At 41.3% G+C, this 14,143-nt stretch overlaps 1 protein-coding gene across 16 annotated transcripts in view; it reads left to right on the forward strand.

Annotated features, from left to right (window-relative positions):
- CEP112 (centrosomal protein 112) overlaps positions 1–14,143 on the forward strand; it is a 416,468-nt gene that overhangs the window by 317,804 nt on the left and 84,521 nt on the right. For 13 of the 16 annotated variants that reach the window (XM_082706651.1, XM_082706642.1, XM_082706654.1 and 10 more), the window contains 2 exons: positions 5,670–5,732; positions 11,870–12,019. The exons of 1 other annotated variant lie outside the window; for it this stretch is intronic. In XM_082706651.1, the coding sequence (XP_082562777.1) occupies positions 5,670–5,732; positions 11,870–12,019 (213 nt within the window). Of the gene's footprint in view, positions 1–2,409; positions 2,512–5,669; positions 5,733–11,869; positions 12,020–14,143 lie in introns of those variants that run through there. 2 more of the 16 variants (XM_082706645.1, XM_082706655.1) reach the window with 2 other exon arrangements.

Consider the following 14,143-nt stretch of genomic DNA (forward strand, 5'->3'; position numbering starts at 1 on the left):
CTATGCTGCAGATGTTTGAAAATTGTCCTTCTATGTAGTAATGATAGCTATAAAAATAAGACTTGGATTAAAATAACCATAACTTAAGTTTATGCATGGAAATGTATAAGTCAATACCATCCTGAGAATAAAATAATTCAAAACATGTTTTAGGGATGGTTTGCATGATGAATTTTCTGTGGATGTTCAACCATGCTAAACCAGAACTTTTTTTGTTTTTTGTTTTTTGTTTTTGAGAGCAAGAAACGGAGAGAGGGCACTTGGGCAGAGGGAAGGGGAGAGGAGAGGCAGAGAGGGAGAGAGAATCTTAAGCAGGCTCCACATCCAGCGTGGAACCCAGCTTGGGGCTCTATCTCACGAGCCTGAGATCCTGACCTGAGCCAAAATGAAGAGTTAGACACAACTAACTGAGCCAGGTGCCCCTAAACCAGAGCATTTTAGACTTATTTGAGAAGTTCAGAAATTCAGGCAATTGTAACTTAGTTTCACATACATAATAGAAACCTTGATGGGTGATAAATTAATTTTATTTCTTCAGTCACTCTTATTATTCTCCAAAATAGTGATTCTTTTCTGTTAGCTATGAGCAAGTTCTGGAGGTATTCATATATTACCAGCTGGTCTCCCTTTGTTTGTTTGTTTGTTTGTTTGTTTTTAAAAGATTTATTTATTGGGGCACCTGGGTGGCTCAATGGTTTAAAGCCTCTGCCTTTGGCTCAGGTCATGATCCCAGGGTCCTGGGATCGAGCCCCGCATCAGGCTGTCTGCTCAGCAGGGAGCCTGCTTCCTCCGTCTCTCTCTGCCTGCCCCTCTGACTACAGACAGATCTCTGTCTGTCAAATAAATAAATCTTTTTTTAAAAAAGATTTATTTATTTATTTATTTTAGAGACAGAAGGAGAGAGTGAGCATGGGGATGGGCAGAGGGAGAGGGAGAGAATCTTGGGCAGACTCCCCGCTGAGCATGGAGCCCTACATGGGGTGCAGTGTCATGACCCATGATCATGACCTGAGCCAAAATCAAGAGTTGGCTGCTCGACCAACTGGGCGAGTTGTGCCAGTTGGTCTCACTTTAAATTCAACATTAGTGATTTTAAGTGGGCCCTAATGCTTCCTGGAGACCTGAGACTCATGCTGCATACCTTGGTCCTATCCCTTTCCCACTTTCCTAGACGAGACCATCCATACCCTTCCCTCCTACCTCAAATCTTCCACCACTCTCTTCTATGGTCCTCATGTTTTCTGTGAATTTTTCCCCCTACTTCCCGGGGAAGGTGGAAGCAACCAGTACTTGCCCCAATGGGGCAGGTGTGATTTACGTGGACTCCTAGCCAAGGCCCTCTCCTCCCCTGAGCTCTAGATCCTGTCCCCTCTCCTTTACTCAAGAACATGTCTCTGGGGTGCCTGGGTGGCTCAGTAGGTTGAGGCCTCTGCTTTCAGCTTGGGTCGTGGTCCTGGGGTCCTGGGATCGAGCCCTGCGTTAGGCTCTCTGCTCAGTGGGGAGCCTGCTTCCCTCTCTCTCTACCTGCCTCTCTGCCTACTTGTGATCTCTGTCTGTCAACTAAATAAAATCTTTAACAAAAGAAAGAAGGAAAGAAAGAAAGAAAAGAAAAGAAAGAAAGAACATTTCTCCTACCAGCCTGCATGCGTGCTGTTAGTTCTCTCATCGTACAGAAAACCAAACAAAACAAGTCAGCCCTTTCTTTGCCCACTTCCCCTGCAGCTTCCAGTCCATTCCTCCCTCTCCCCTCATGACAGAACTCTGTATGACAAATTGTATGTGCTCCACTTCCCCTCCTTCTCTGGAGCTTCTACACGATACCACAACTGCCTGTGTTCAAATCACCATCGTCCTCCGCAGGCTCAAGCCATATCCTTACTTTCCAGTCTTCGTTGTCCATGACCTCTCCGTCGCTGGAGCAGCTGACCCAGAGGAATAGTCCTGAAAACACTTTCTTTACTTGGCTTCAGGACTGCATCTTATCCTGATTTCTTCTGTCTCGGACCCTTCCTCTGGTTTGCTCTCCTCCTCCTCTCTAGCCTCCTGACATTTGCAGTACAGGGCTCTGTATACCCAGACTTCTGGGGTTCTTGTACACTCAATGCCTTGAGGTCTCATCCAGGAGCATCGTTCCATCTACCACTTATATTCTGATGATGTCTGAATTTATACTTCTAAACTAGACCTCTCCACCGGACTCCAGCCTCAACTACCCAAACAGTCACCTCAACACAGATGTCTAAGAGGCATCGCCATGTGTAACATGTCCGAAACCAATCTCTCCATCTTCCCCCCAAAACCTGTTCCACCCATAGTTTTCCTGATGAAAGATAATAACAACCCCACTTCTCTAGTCGCTTGGGAGAAAGATCTTGAAGTCATCTTGGTTTATCTCTTTTTATCCTACAGCATATGCAGTTGGCTCTACCTTCACATCTTTCAAGGAACCTGACCACGTCTCAGCACATCCTCAGTTACGTCGCGGTTTGTGTGTGACAGTCTCCCAGCTGGCTGCTCTGCTGGGTTCTTGCCCCACACAGGAGCTAGAATAATCCTGTGACTACTTAAGTTCAATCCTGTCACTCTTGAGCTGAAACCACTTCAGTGACTCTCCGTTCCACTCAGATTAAAAGCCACATTCCATACAGTTGCCCACGACACCAGGAAGGATCTGGCTCCTTGTTCTCCCTCAGGCCTTATCCAAGGGAGACATTGCTCAGTGACCCAGTTTGAAGCGAACTGGCCGCCTCACCGTGCCTTGAACGTGCCTCTGCCCCTGGGCTTTTGCATCGGCCCTCCCTCTGCCCTCCCTTTCCCTCAAGGTCCCCGGGACTCCTCCATCTCCTGCATGTCCATGCACAGCGAGGCTTTCCCTGACTCCCACATCCTAACGCTGGAAACGACCCCCACCTTCCATCACTTCTCATCTCTTTCCGGCTTCGGCCTCTCCATAGCACTCGCACCATCTAAAATATTGTCACTTCGGTCAGTAATTTCATTTCCTCACTAGGACAGAATTTCCGTAAAGGTCGGGAGGGATGTTTGTCTGCTTTATTCACCGCCCTCGTCCCAGTTGCCTGGAATGGATGAACGAATGAGGTGGTTGCAAAGGCATGATGTGAGCCTGTGGCATTCCGACACAGGTGGTCCTGCACGAACCAGCATCTCTGACTCCACATTTTTTAGGGAAAATAACATAATCTTTATGGCACTGTCATTTTTATATTTTCTAGTAAATAAATATTTTTAAAATGCTTACAGCAATGTCTTGCCCAGGGTGAGAGCTCTGCAGGTGTTTATTAAATAAGCAAAAAATACTTACCGTACATTTTGTGATTTAAAAAATATTGGCGGAATGTGAACCACAACAAATCTCAGGAGGCTCAGAGTGGCCTCCATTCTACAATGGAGAGTGGCTTCCTTCGGTATTGAGGTAGATTAGCGTCTGATGGCTTAAGGGGAAAAAATAGTAATAGTCACATGCCCTCTCTAGTCTGAAAAAACAGAACTACCCAGTGTACTGAGTGGGACTATAGATATGGAGAGATTTTGCAATAAAGTCTAAAGAATTGCTTTCGAGCTCAAGTCCGTAAAACACATGGCTATTGTCTTAGTCAGCTCAGGTTCTATAACAAAACACCATAAACTGGGCGGCTTATCAAGAACAGACATTTATCTCTGATAGTTCTGGAGGCTGGAAGTCTGAGCTCAGGGTGCCAGTGTATCAAGTTCCGGGGAGAGCCTTCCTCTGGGCCGTAGACTCCATCTTCTTGTTATCTCCTCACAGGGCGGGAGAAAGTGAGCTCTGTGGCTTCTTATAAGGGCTCTCATCCCATCCCTGAGGGGATCCCCCCCATTACCTAATTACCCCGCAAAGGCCTAACCACCAAATCCTATCCCATTGGGATTAGGGTTTCCGTGTCTGCCTCTGCCTCCACCCCTGGTTTGCTCTCTGGGGAGACGGCATGAGAACGGGAACGCGGGCGTGGCTGGGGGCAAAATGAAATTGGGATTGTGCAAGAGCTGGTATCCTGAACCTTCAGCAAACACCAGCAGCCAGATCTCTGCCGCCTGGAAGTAGGCTGGAGGGAGGCAGCTCGGGGCAAGATGGCCCAAGACAAACGTCCAGTCAGAGACAGGCAGGGAGAGTCCAGGCCCTTCTAAGACACCCGTGATGGGACGTCCATGCATCCAAAGCCTGCCTGTTTTAGAGGCCTCACTTTAAATACAAAATTTCACCAGACAAGTGAGGAAAGTTTCTAAAAGGAAAAACGGACAAAAAGTGGTTGGCAAAGCAAATGCATGAAAGTAACTCAGAAAAAAACAGATGCTCTAGAGAGCAGAAAAATGTTTGGGTGTGTGTATGGACATTCAGAAACATATTAAGTGTATATGGATCTAATAAGCTCAGTAGAGAGAGGCAGGCACTGTGCTCAGCCTGACTGAGTACCCATGCTCCACTGAGTGGGGTTAAAGTGGCTTCTTTACTTCCCAGCTGTGTGGCACTGGGCAAGTTACTTAACCTCTCTGTGCCTCCATTTCCTCATCTTAAAAAGCAGATAGACGATGCTACTCAAAGAACAACAACAACAAAAACCTCTTAGAAATTACGAATAGTATGGTGGGATTTTTTTTTTTTAATCCAACAAAAAGTTTAAAATTAGGAGTCGAGAACTCTTTGTGAAAGATCAAGAAGACAAAGAAATGGAAGATAGAAATGAGAAAAAGAGATGATACACCTGAGCAGTCCAACAGCAAAAGCTGCAGAGACGGACGGACGGACAGACAGACAGATAAAGGGGGAGGGCAGGGAGAGACCTGGGAACAGAGAGAGGAAACTTTGAGAGTAATGACCAAAGCTCTTCCAGAAGCAGAGGACACAGTCGGGTCGGAAGGGCCTCTTTGGTGCTTTTGCACAATGAATGAGAAGAAAGGCCCAGTCCAGTGTGTCACGGAGCCATTCCGAGCACTCAGGATGCGGCGAGCCTCGCAGAGGCTTCCAGAGAGCAGGAAAGTGGGTCCCATGCGGAGGATGGGAACTTGAGTGGCAGGAGAGATAGTCGAGCTCTAAGTAATGCAGACTTACTCTGGGAAGGCCACCCTCCTTCCGGGACATGAAAATTGTTTGATGTCGATATATTTGTCACTTGAAAAAAGTAGCCCTTGTGTGTTAGGCAGACTAGGGGCACATGTCTCTGCTAGGTGAGTCTCAGAATGGCCCCTCTGCCTCGGTCCGGGAGCACCTCGTTCTTTCATCTTTCAACAATGGGGAAGAAGATTAACTTGACCTTTTCCCGCTTCTCCTCCCCTCTTCCCTCCCCCTGTTTCCTTCGCTGCTTCTGTGGTTCCCTCCCTTACCTTCCGAGCCTCGCACTCTTGCTCGGTCTGTTTCTGCCGCCTCTTCTCGCTTTCTCTTTCTCTCCACGGAAGTCTGTGTTTGTCTCATAATTGGCAGGAGATTTTTTTTTTTCTTTTGCTTTTTGCTTTTTAAGTGATGAATAGTTGGCATGAGATCAAAGCCAAGCCCTGTGGTTTTCTGGCTGCCCCAGAAGGGCGGCGCAGCTGGCAGCCGGCCCAGCTGCCTGGTGATAGGCGTGTGGAAGAGATACCAAGCTCACAGGTCACCGTGTGTGTGTGTGTGTGTGTGTTCATGTTCGTGTGTTTTTCAGGCCAACAGCAGGCTGAAGCAGATTGAGAAGGAATACACTCAGAAGCTTGCCAAATCTTCACAGGTAAGAATGTTGAAAGAAAGAAAAAAAAAAAAGCAAAACCAAAACAAACAAAAAAGAAACCTACACATAAAACCATTTGTCCTTTAGAGTTAAACTTAATTCTCTTCAGTGTCTTTATGGGTCAGTATCATTTTTTGATGATGGATAAATAATACATGCTTTTAGTATTTTAGCCTTCTTAAAAGATTTTTTTAAATCAGGCATATTGAACCATTTGAACTAACATACACACACACACACACACACTCTCAGATGTTGTAAAACCAGCCAGTGCACTTGAACAAGCCCAGGCTGCAACATATTTCATAAGGGCGGGAAATGCACACCTACATTTGTGATGCAAGCAGTTTGATACCATCTGTGCTTTTTTGCAATATTCCATTTGGTTTTACCTGAAGACTGCTTAGCAATAAAATTCAAAATGATAAATGTTCTATGTTAAATTATCTGCTCAACTGTTGACTCCTTTTGGGGAAAAGGAGAATGATTAAGTCCCTACATTATATATATCTGACTTCCTGGTCTTGCTCTAGCAGTTTTAGTAGAAGGCCAACAACTGAATGCCTGTCTCAACTCGACATATGATGCTTAAAATACCTTTTCTGTGTAAGCTGTTCTAATGATATCCTATAGTATCATTTAGGGAATCCCAAGAATTCCTTAGTTTTATGAGTAATTCTAGAATAAAAGATCGCAATTTTCATTGTATAGATGGATAGGTTAAGCCATTCACTTTCGTGGGCATCATATTTAATGATTTTAAAATCAGCTCTTCCTGGTAATTTCGCATATGCACAGTGATGTGTGGCCATGAACTGAAATTTCTGTGCCATTTTATAAGTTACCACACAATGACAAAAGAGTAATAAAATCAAGAATTTTATGGGGCACTAACCATGTTGACTCCGTGTTCATGCATGAGAACTCTGGGCTTAGGGACTATTATTGGCCCCATTTTCCCACTGAGGAAACAGGCTCAGAGAGCTGAGGTCGTGCTGGTTAGCAAGTGACTAAGCCAGGACCCCTCCTGGATCGGACCAGAGAGCAGACCCTCACAGCCCGATGCCACCAGCCTGGCTCAGTCCGCACCACCACTCCCCGAACTCTGGGGATAACTCATAAAATTTCTTTGATTATACAATTATTTCTAAAATGTGCATATGCCATATAATTTACATCCCACTCGGAAAGCAAAATGTCTCTGTCCCAGTGAAGATTTACATGCATTTACTTAAGAGATTATGATATGTCCTGATTGCCATCATCCCAGACCTTCTTTGAAGAAGGAGCACGGGGAAATATTCTTTTAAATTCTTTTGCAAGAGTCTTCATATAAGAAGAATCTTGTAATCAAAAGAAATATTATGACTCCTGAAGTTACACTTTAAATTAAGACATGAAAAATAAGTAGCTGGCGTACTTATGTCCTGCTTATTTTGCGTTATGTTAAATGGGGGAGGCAGACCGAAAGTGAGATAGAAGATAGCCCATAAAAATGCTTAAATAATGAGAGTGTAAACAGGAGTATTTAAGTTTATCTAAAGGAATGTGTGAAGAAGCTTGATTAGTTCATATTAAAGCAAATTAAACGTCAGTTAGTGTGGAAGAAAGCCTACAGCTTTGGAGTCCAACCGACCCGAATTTGAATACCAGCCCTACTACCTATATGACCTTGAGCGAGTTACCTGGACTCCTTGGAATTCAGTTTCCTCATTTGTAAAAGGAGGGGGTAGTGCTTACCTCACAGGCTAGTTTTAAGTATTTAGTAACGTAAGGGGAAAAACAGTGCTTAGTAGAGAGTGCTTATTACACAGTAAAGCATTTAATGGCTGTTAGCTCATATTGCAGCAGGATGAAAATGGAAATAGAGACAAGAAAAGAGGGAACAAAGAATTAAAAAAAGATACGGAAGGAACACGAAGTTATTTTTAATTATTTTGGGGTATTCAAGAATTGATCAAATCTCCCTCCAAAATGTGGAAAGGCACAGGGGGTTGCTAAATATTTTCCCAAGTAAAGACATGAAGAAGCAGGAGGAGGAAGAAAAGCCAACTAGTGCCAGCTATCATGTCCTATAGCCTATGCAACACCAAATAGGAAAATAAAAGTCTTTGAAAGACAGTCCATCCTCCTCATAAAAGGTAGGATGACAACCTTATGTTGATAATATTTTGTTTGTCCACCTCTAAATACATGTAAATATTTATATGTTTATAAGCATATGTGTATATTTGTATCTGTGTACGGGCATTGGGGAAACATTGGTCTACAATCCAGTCGGTTTAAAGAAACATTATTTGAAAATGAACATTACAAACAGAACCATAGACTGACTTTTTCTGTTTTCTAGTGATAGTTTGCCAAGATCCCTAACTCCTATCTAATTTGAGGACAACACCAGAAGCAAAGTTGCTTAACTCTTTATCAGGTTTAAAAAAAAAAAAATCCCTCTCTGAAAAAAAAATTTTTTTAAGTAATATGATGAATGCATTTATAATGAATGCATTAGTATCCAGGAGATCATCAGGTTAAATTTGGAAAATATTTTAAATATTTTCCTCCCTTAAAGGAAGTCACTTAATCTTTGAGATTTTATCAAGCTTTTGGGATCTAATGGACCATGAACACCAAGCCCGTGGCATACCCAGGACTGTGCCCCTTCTGAGATTCTCCATGTTCATCATGATGGCAACGACTGCCTCATCTCTGGGCACACTCCCAAATATGATTTCCATCAGAATCAAAACTTTGTTCTTTTTGTCTTAATATGACATTTTCACTTTGCCTTTTCAGTGTTAGCACAGTTGTCCCCATTCAGCTGGCTCACCTGGCGGCCATTTTTCAGAGAAAGATACTGCCATGTTGCAAGAAGACAGGTCACTGTGGACAAGTCGAATACCAGTAGAGCTTGCCCACTGCGAAGAGCCTGGCTCCCCCCAGTGCCCTCACCTGCTCCCACGTACCTGAGGCAGATTATGCCTGGACATATTCCACAGGTCCCTCGTGCCCCAACCTTCATGTCATTCTCCAGGGTGGCAACCCAGAAGCCAAACGTGCTGGGGAACCACTCTTCCCACTTGTTTGATGAGGCTCTCAGTATCTACCAAATCTTCCCAAGTAGGCCCTGCTATATTTTAAAGAGGAGTTTTGTAAAAATCTCAAGCTGTACTACAATCTGGAAAACATCAGAGTGAGTTAAAGAGGAGATCTCAGCCTCTATTCAGAATCCTATTTCTAAGACTTAATAAGACCCACTAAACATTTTTTGCAAAGTGTTAAATGCTTAGCAATAATGAACTATTAGAGCTTTCGTGAGTTAGGTTGCTTATGGCATCAGCTTGAAATAGCTCTCCTTTTGCTTCCCAAAATATTAATTTTTAATATCGCATGGAAATATTCACATCCACATCTCTCTCTGAAGCGAATGCAGGGTAAACATTCAGTTGAGTGGTGACATTTTAATTATGATTCAATCAAAACTGGTGGGGTTTATGGTTGCATAGATTAGTTCTGATTTTTCTCAGAAACTTTTAATATCATTATTCTATGAAAAGGCTAGATCATCTCAATATAACTTGTCAGGTAATTATTCTTTTTATTTACTATGATTATAGTTCTACTACTAAAATATTAAGTGCCAGTTACATGCACTGAGCTAAGATGAATATAATCTACAGTCTTTTACTGTATGTCTATAACCAAGTGAGTTTTATTCTTTACCCAAAGCATATTAATCAAGTTAGTATTAATTGGGATCTTAAATCTCAATTCTGGCTTTAAAAATTACCCACCTTTCAGCTACCTCTCTATATCCATCTCATCTGTCAGTCTGTCAACCACTTTATCTACTCACCTACCTACCGTGGTTCACCTTAAATGTTTTGACACTCTCCCTGAATCATCTTCGTCAGATTTTAGAATAACTTTCCAAAGATAATCTCATTACTTCATCCCAAGAATCTCATCATTCCCCCCCAAGAATGTAAGGTTTCATTTTCCACACAAAAGCAAGCATGCTCTCCTCAGAGCATCCAGGACTTTGCTCATAGCTCCTTCCAAAACCTGCATTTTTTTCTTTTTGATGTACTCTTATCATTAAGCTTCTGAAAATGAGAGATCCCTGTTTCTTGCCCTTACGGTCACTTGAAGAACCCACAAATACGTTTATCTTCAGTCTTGGCCAATTAAAAGCTAATCTAATCTTACTGTTCTTTAAAGCAACAAAATTACTTTGTACTTTAAAAACATATTACATGATTGTGGCAGTGGATATATGAATCTGGACATGTGATCGTACTGCATATCACTAAACATACACACACGTACATCCATGCACAATTGCACACACACACACTCACACGTACCGAACACACACAATGAACACATGACAGACTTAAGCTCACCCCTTTACAAAGTTGTAGTTTACTTAACTTGAAACCCTCCAATAGTCATTGAAATAGTGAGTTATTTTTACTATTTGGCTCCATGCTCTTATAAAATATCAATCTTAAGTTTCATGCTGGGCCAAGGAAATTTGGCTCTTTCTTATCTCTGGCTCCTCTTGCTCTGTGACTGTGAGTGAGTTGATTATTCTGTGCCTCAGTTTTTGACATTCACTAGAAGAATTTAACCTTCCCTGTTTCATAGAAGTGCTGTGAGAATTCATTGAATTGATGCCAGAATGGAAACAACATTTAATCAAAATTCAGAAAACAGATGAAAAACATCTTTATTCTCAGTAAATGGATTCTTCTACTCATAGCAAAAGGTCCAAGTTCGTATTTAAAAATATTAATGTACTGCTAGTATGTATTTTGCCATTTATTTCACAATGGTCTTAACATGTGATTTACAAATCCTAAATGTTAAACTTTGGTACAGTGAGTTTGCTCACTTCTAAAAGCATAGAAACTCCATATTTTATTGTAAATATGCTATCATTTATATCCATAGTAACAATTAATATTTCTATAGGACTTGGCTTCTGGCAGACTTCACAGAGTCTCTATTTATTGTCTTACAATACCGTACTCTAGTTTTGCCACCAAATACTAGGTGGAAAAATTGAACTTCAAGGAAGATAACTGAATTGCCCAATGTATCTCACCAACCAGCCCTGTTCCCATAGAACCAATGGAATCCTATTCCAACCAGGGCTAAGGTTGGTTTTGTTTTGTTTTGTTTAGTTAGAAGAAGAAACAACTATTTCCTGCTTTTAAGAAGTCACGACTATTGAATTTGAAAGGAAATGTAGCCATCCAAACCCAAGGAAGAGCCATATTCTCAGTTCATTTAAAAAAGTCCCTCATTCCTTGGGAGAACTTAGAGGGGACCCATTCGTGGAGAGAACCGGCTCTCCAATGTAGAGAATAGTACAAGGGTCTCTGGGTAAACTTCCATGGATATCTATCTATCAGTTGGTCATGATAAGCTTCTCTTCCACACCAAAACCTTGTCTAAAAGAAAGAAAAAGGCTAGTGAGAGGAACCACTTGGTACAGTGATTGATCTGACTGTGTGCCTCAAGTTCTGCCTGTCTTTTTTAGTTCGATGTCATTTCCGACAGTGGGAAATGTATGACCTCTCTCTATGCCTCTGTTTCTCCATTTATAAAAGACAGGTGATAATAACATTTGTAAATGACATGGGAACTTAAGGCACTCAACACGGTGCACAAACCTTAGTGAGCACTCAAAAATCGTTGTGTAGAATTAGGTAAGGAAAAAGAAGGAGCCCTGTTCATTTTTCCTTTGGTTCTTGCAGTTCCAAGTATTAGAAAAGGCAAAATCGCTTTCTTCATTCTAATAAGTCTATTTCTCAGCGAAATAAAATCTGACGCTTTTCCTATTTTTGAGATCACAGATGTTCTTTCTTCTGGTGAGTAAATATTGTGGAATGTTATAGTGGAAATGTCTTCCAAATATATTTGGTTCAGCAGTTGTTCACCATTCACAGTTTTATTATAGTCTTTTATTGTGTGGAATTTCATGCATTATAGTGCGCGATATGTTAATTGAAAATATTTAGTTTGTGGATTAGAGTTTTGCCAAATCCGCTCTTTTGTGAGGCATAAATACATATAAAATAGATGCCTCGCACCGAAGAATTGGAAGTCACAGCATGCTGTTTTCATTTTAGATCATAGCAGAACTTCAGACAACCATTTCCTCTCTGAAAGAGGAGAACAGCCGGCAGCAGCTTGATGCGGAACGGCGGCTCCAGGATGTTATACAGAAGTTTGAAGATGAGAAGAAGCAGCTGATTAGAGATAATGACCGAGCAATCAAGGTAATCTGAAGACTTCAGTAACCAGTGGTACCAGCTGCTTTAATGTAATTAAAAGGAGGGCTGGAATCGCGGCTGCGGGCCGATGGTGCAGGTATCTGGCTTCCTCGCGCGGCCTGCCGGAATTCCATTCACTGGGCTCTACCTTTGATGTATCCAGTGACTCAGGCTGACTTCCCTCGAAGAGATCACATGCCAGCATAAAAAGTCATTTTTGGCAAGCCCAGTCCATTCACACTGCACAAATATTTGAAAAATACCCTGTCCTTTTTCTTGAGAACCACTTTGGAACTGTCTCTTGAAATTAGGATGACTGTTTTAGCCCAGTACTGCTGGCTAATAAATTCAGAAGTCAGCTTCCAATTTACATTCTATTCTGTGCCCACATCCTTTCATTATGTATTCACATAATGAGAAATAACCTGTTTGAGGTTTGGAATGCCAACCATTTGATGTGCTTTGACATAGTACAGGGTAGATGTGTTGCTGCTGAGAACCTAGGCTGTTTCCAAATGGCTTCAGAGAATCACGCCTTTAATAGCAACAGAAAGTTCCCTGGACCCTGATTCTTTAGGTGATAGGCAGTTAGATCTCAAAGTAGTTTTTTCTTGGCTTCATAGCAGCGAATATTATTATAAGTGTCTACATCACGCTGTGTTTAATCTGCGAGGATAAGCATCTGGAAACCTTTATAAATAAGATTTAAAAGAGAACAAAAATTTTTTTAAGAATTTCCAGCAAAAGATTATTTTTCAGTGATTTTACTTTGTTATAACAACGCTTAAAGCGTGTTGAGCAATCGTACAAAGCAAGGAAAAATAAAAGAAACATTTGGGTTTTATCGCTGCCCTTTTCTGCCTAACCCTCCGTCTTTCTTTTCTATAGCCTATTGTAGGCAATCTGAGTAATTTACCAAGAAGCTAGTGCTAATGTAAGTTGCTTTTTAAAATATACTCTTTAATCCTGGACAAGACTGAATGGAATTAAAAAAAAAAAAAAAAACACCTTCAGATATCGACCAACTCTTGAAGGCCATTTCATCCAGCCTCCTCACTTTAGAGGTGAGGACTTACTTTATCTTGTTCTTAATGAGATTTTCCCTATATATTGCCATCGGCCAGCTTCTTTTCCCCCTACGTGGGGTATGAGACAAAAAAGAGGTTTCTTTTTTATATTCTAGTAATTGAAAAAAAATCTCTGAAGCTCTTCTCATTTATAAATGCGCAGGAGTTACTCATTGATCTGTGGAACTATTTTGCTTGGCATGAGCTGAGCTGAATACTTTGTTTAAATTCCTTTAGTTATATAAAAATTTCATTTTAAGTGAGTTTCTCGATATCCAAATACCGTGCACTAGGCAATTTCCAAATTTCAAATAAATAATTGAATCCCAACATATGCAAAAAGGGAAAACATAAATTTACTCCATAATGGCGTAGTTTCTAGTATTGTCTCTTTTTTATTTTTTTAAAATTTTTTATTTTTTTTATCTAGTATTGTCTCTTAAGGTTAAAAAAATCTTGAAAGAAATATAATTAGTACATCTGCCTATTTTTAATTGTTTTTGCAGTTTTAATCCACTTACCTGTTAAAACAGAAAACCATTGTGATCTTAATTTCCAAAAAAGTGTCAGATCTTAAAGACTGAATTCAAAAGATGTACATACATATTATATTCAAATATATGTTATATGATACTTATGACCTCCAGGATATAGGTACTTGAAAATAACTAAAATTATAATGCATTTAGGCCTTCTTGTCATCTTTACAAGGAAGGTATATCTATCCTCCTCATTTTACAAGTAGGAGAACTGAGACTCTAAGGTTCAATACCCAGTCCCAAGTTCATACTGCCCAACAACTGTCATAGCCAGGTTCAAGCCACGGTCTTCATGACGGGAAAGGCTCAGCCATGAGCTGTTGGACATACCCCAGTCTCTACATTCTGCCTGTGAAAGCCAGGCATTGGCCAAATGCGCAAATGAACCCAGATAGCCTCATCTCGTTTTCTGTCTGCCTAAGTGATAACAGCATGTCTGCAACAGCTGTTGGATTTGGGCACTCTAATTGTGTTTGAGTGTTTTGTACATACAGGTACATAGATCCAGATACTCAGAGAGAGGC

This window comes from Mustela nivalis (genome assembly GCF_964662115.1).
Source record: "Mustela nivalis genome assembly, chromosome: 17".
NCBI lineage: Eukaryota > Metazoa > Chordata > Mammalia > Carnivora > Mustelidae > Mustela > Mustela nivalis.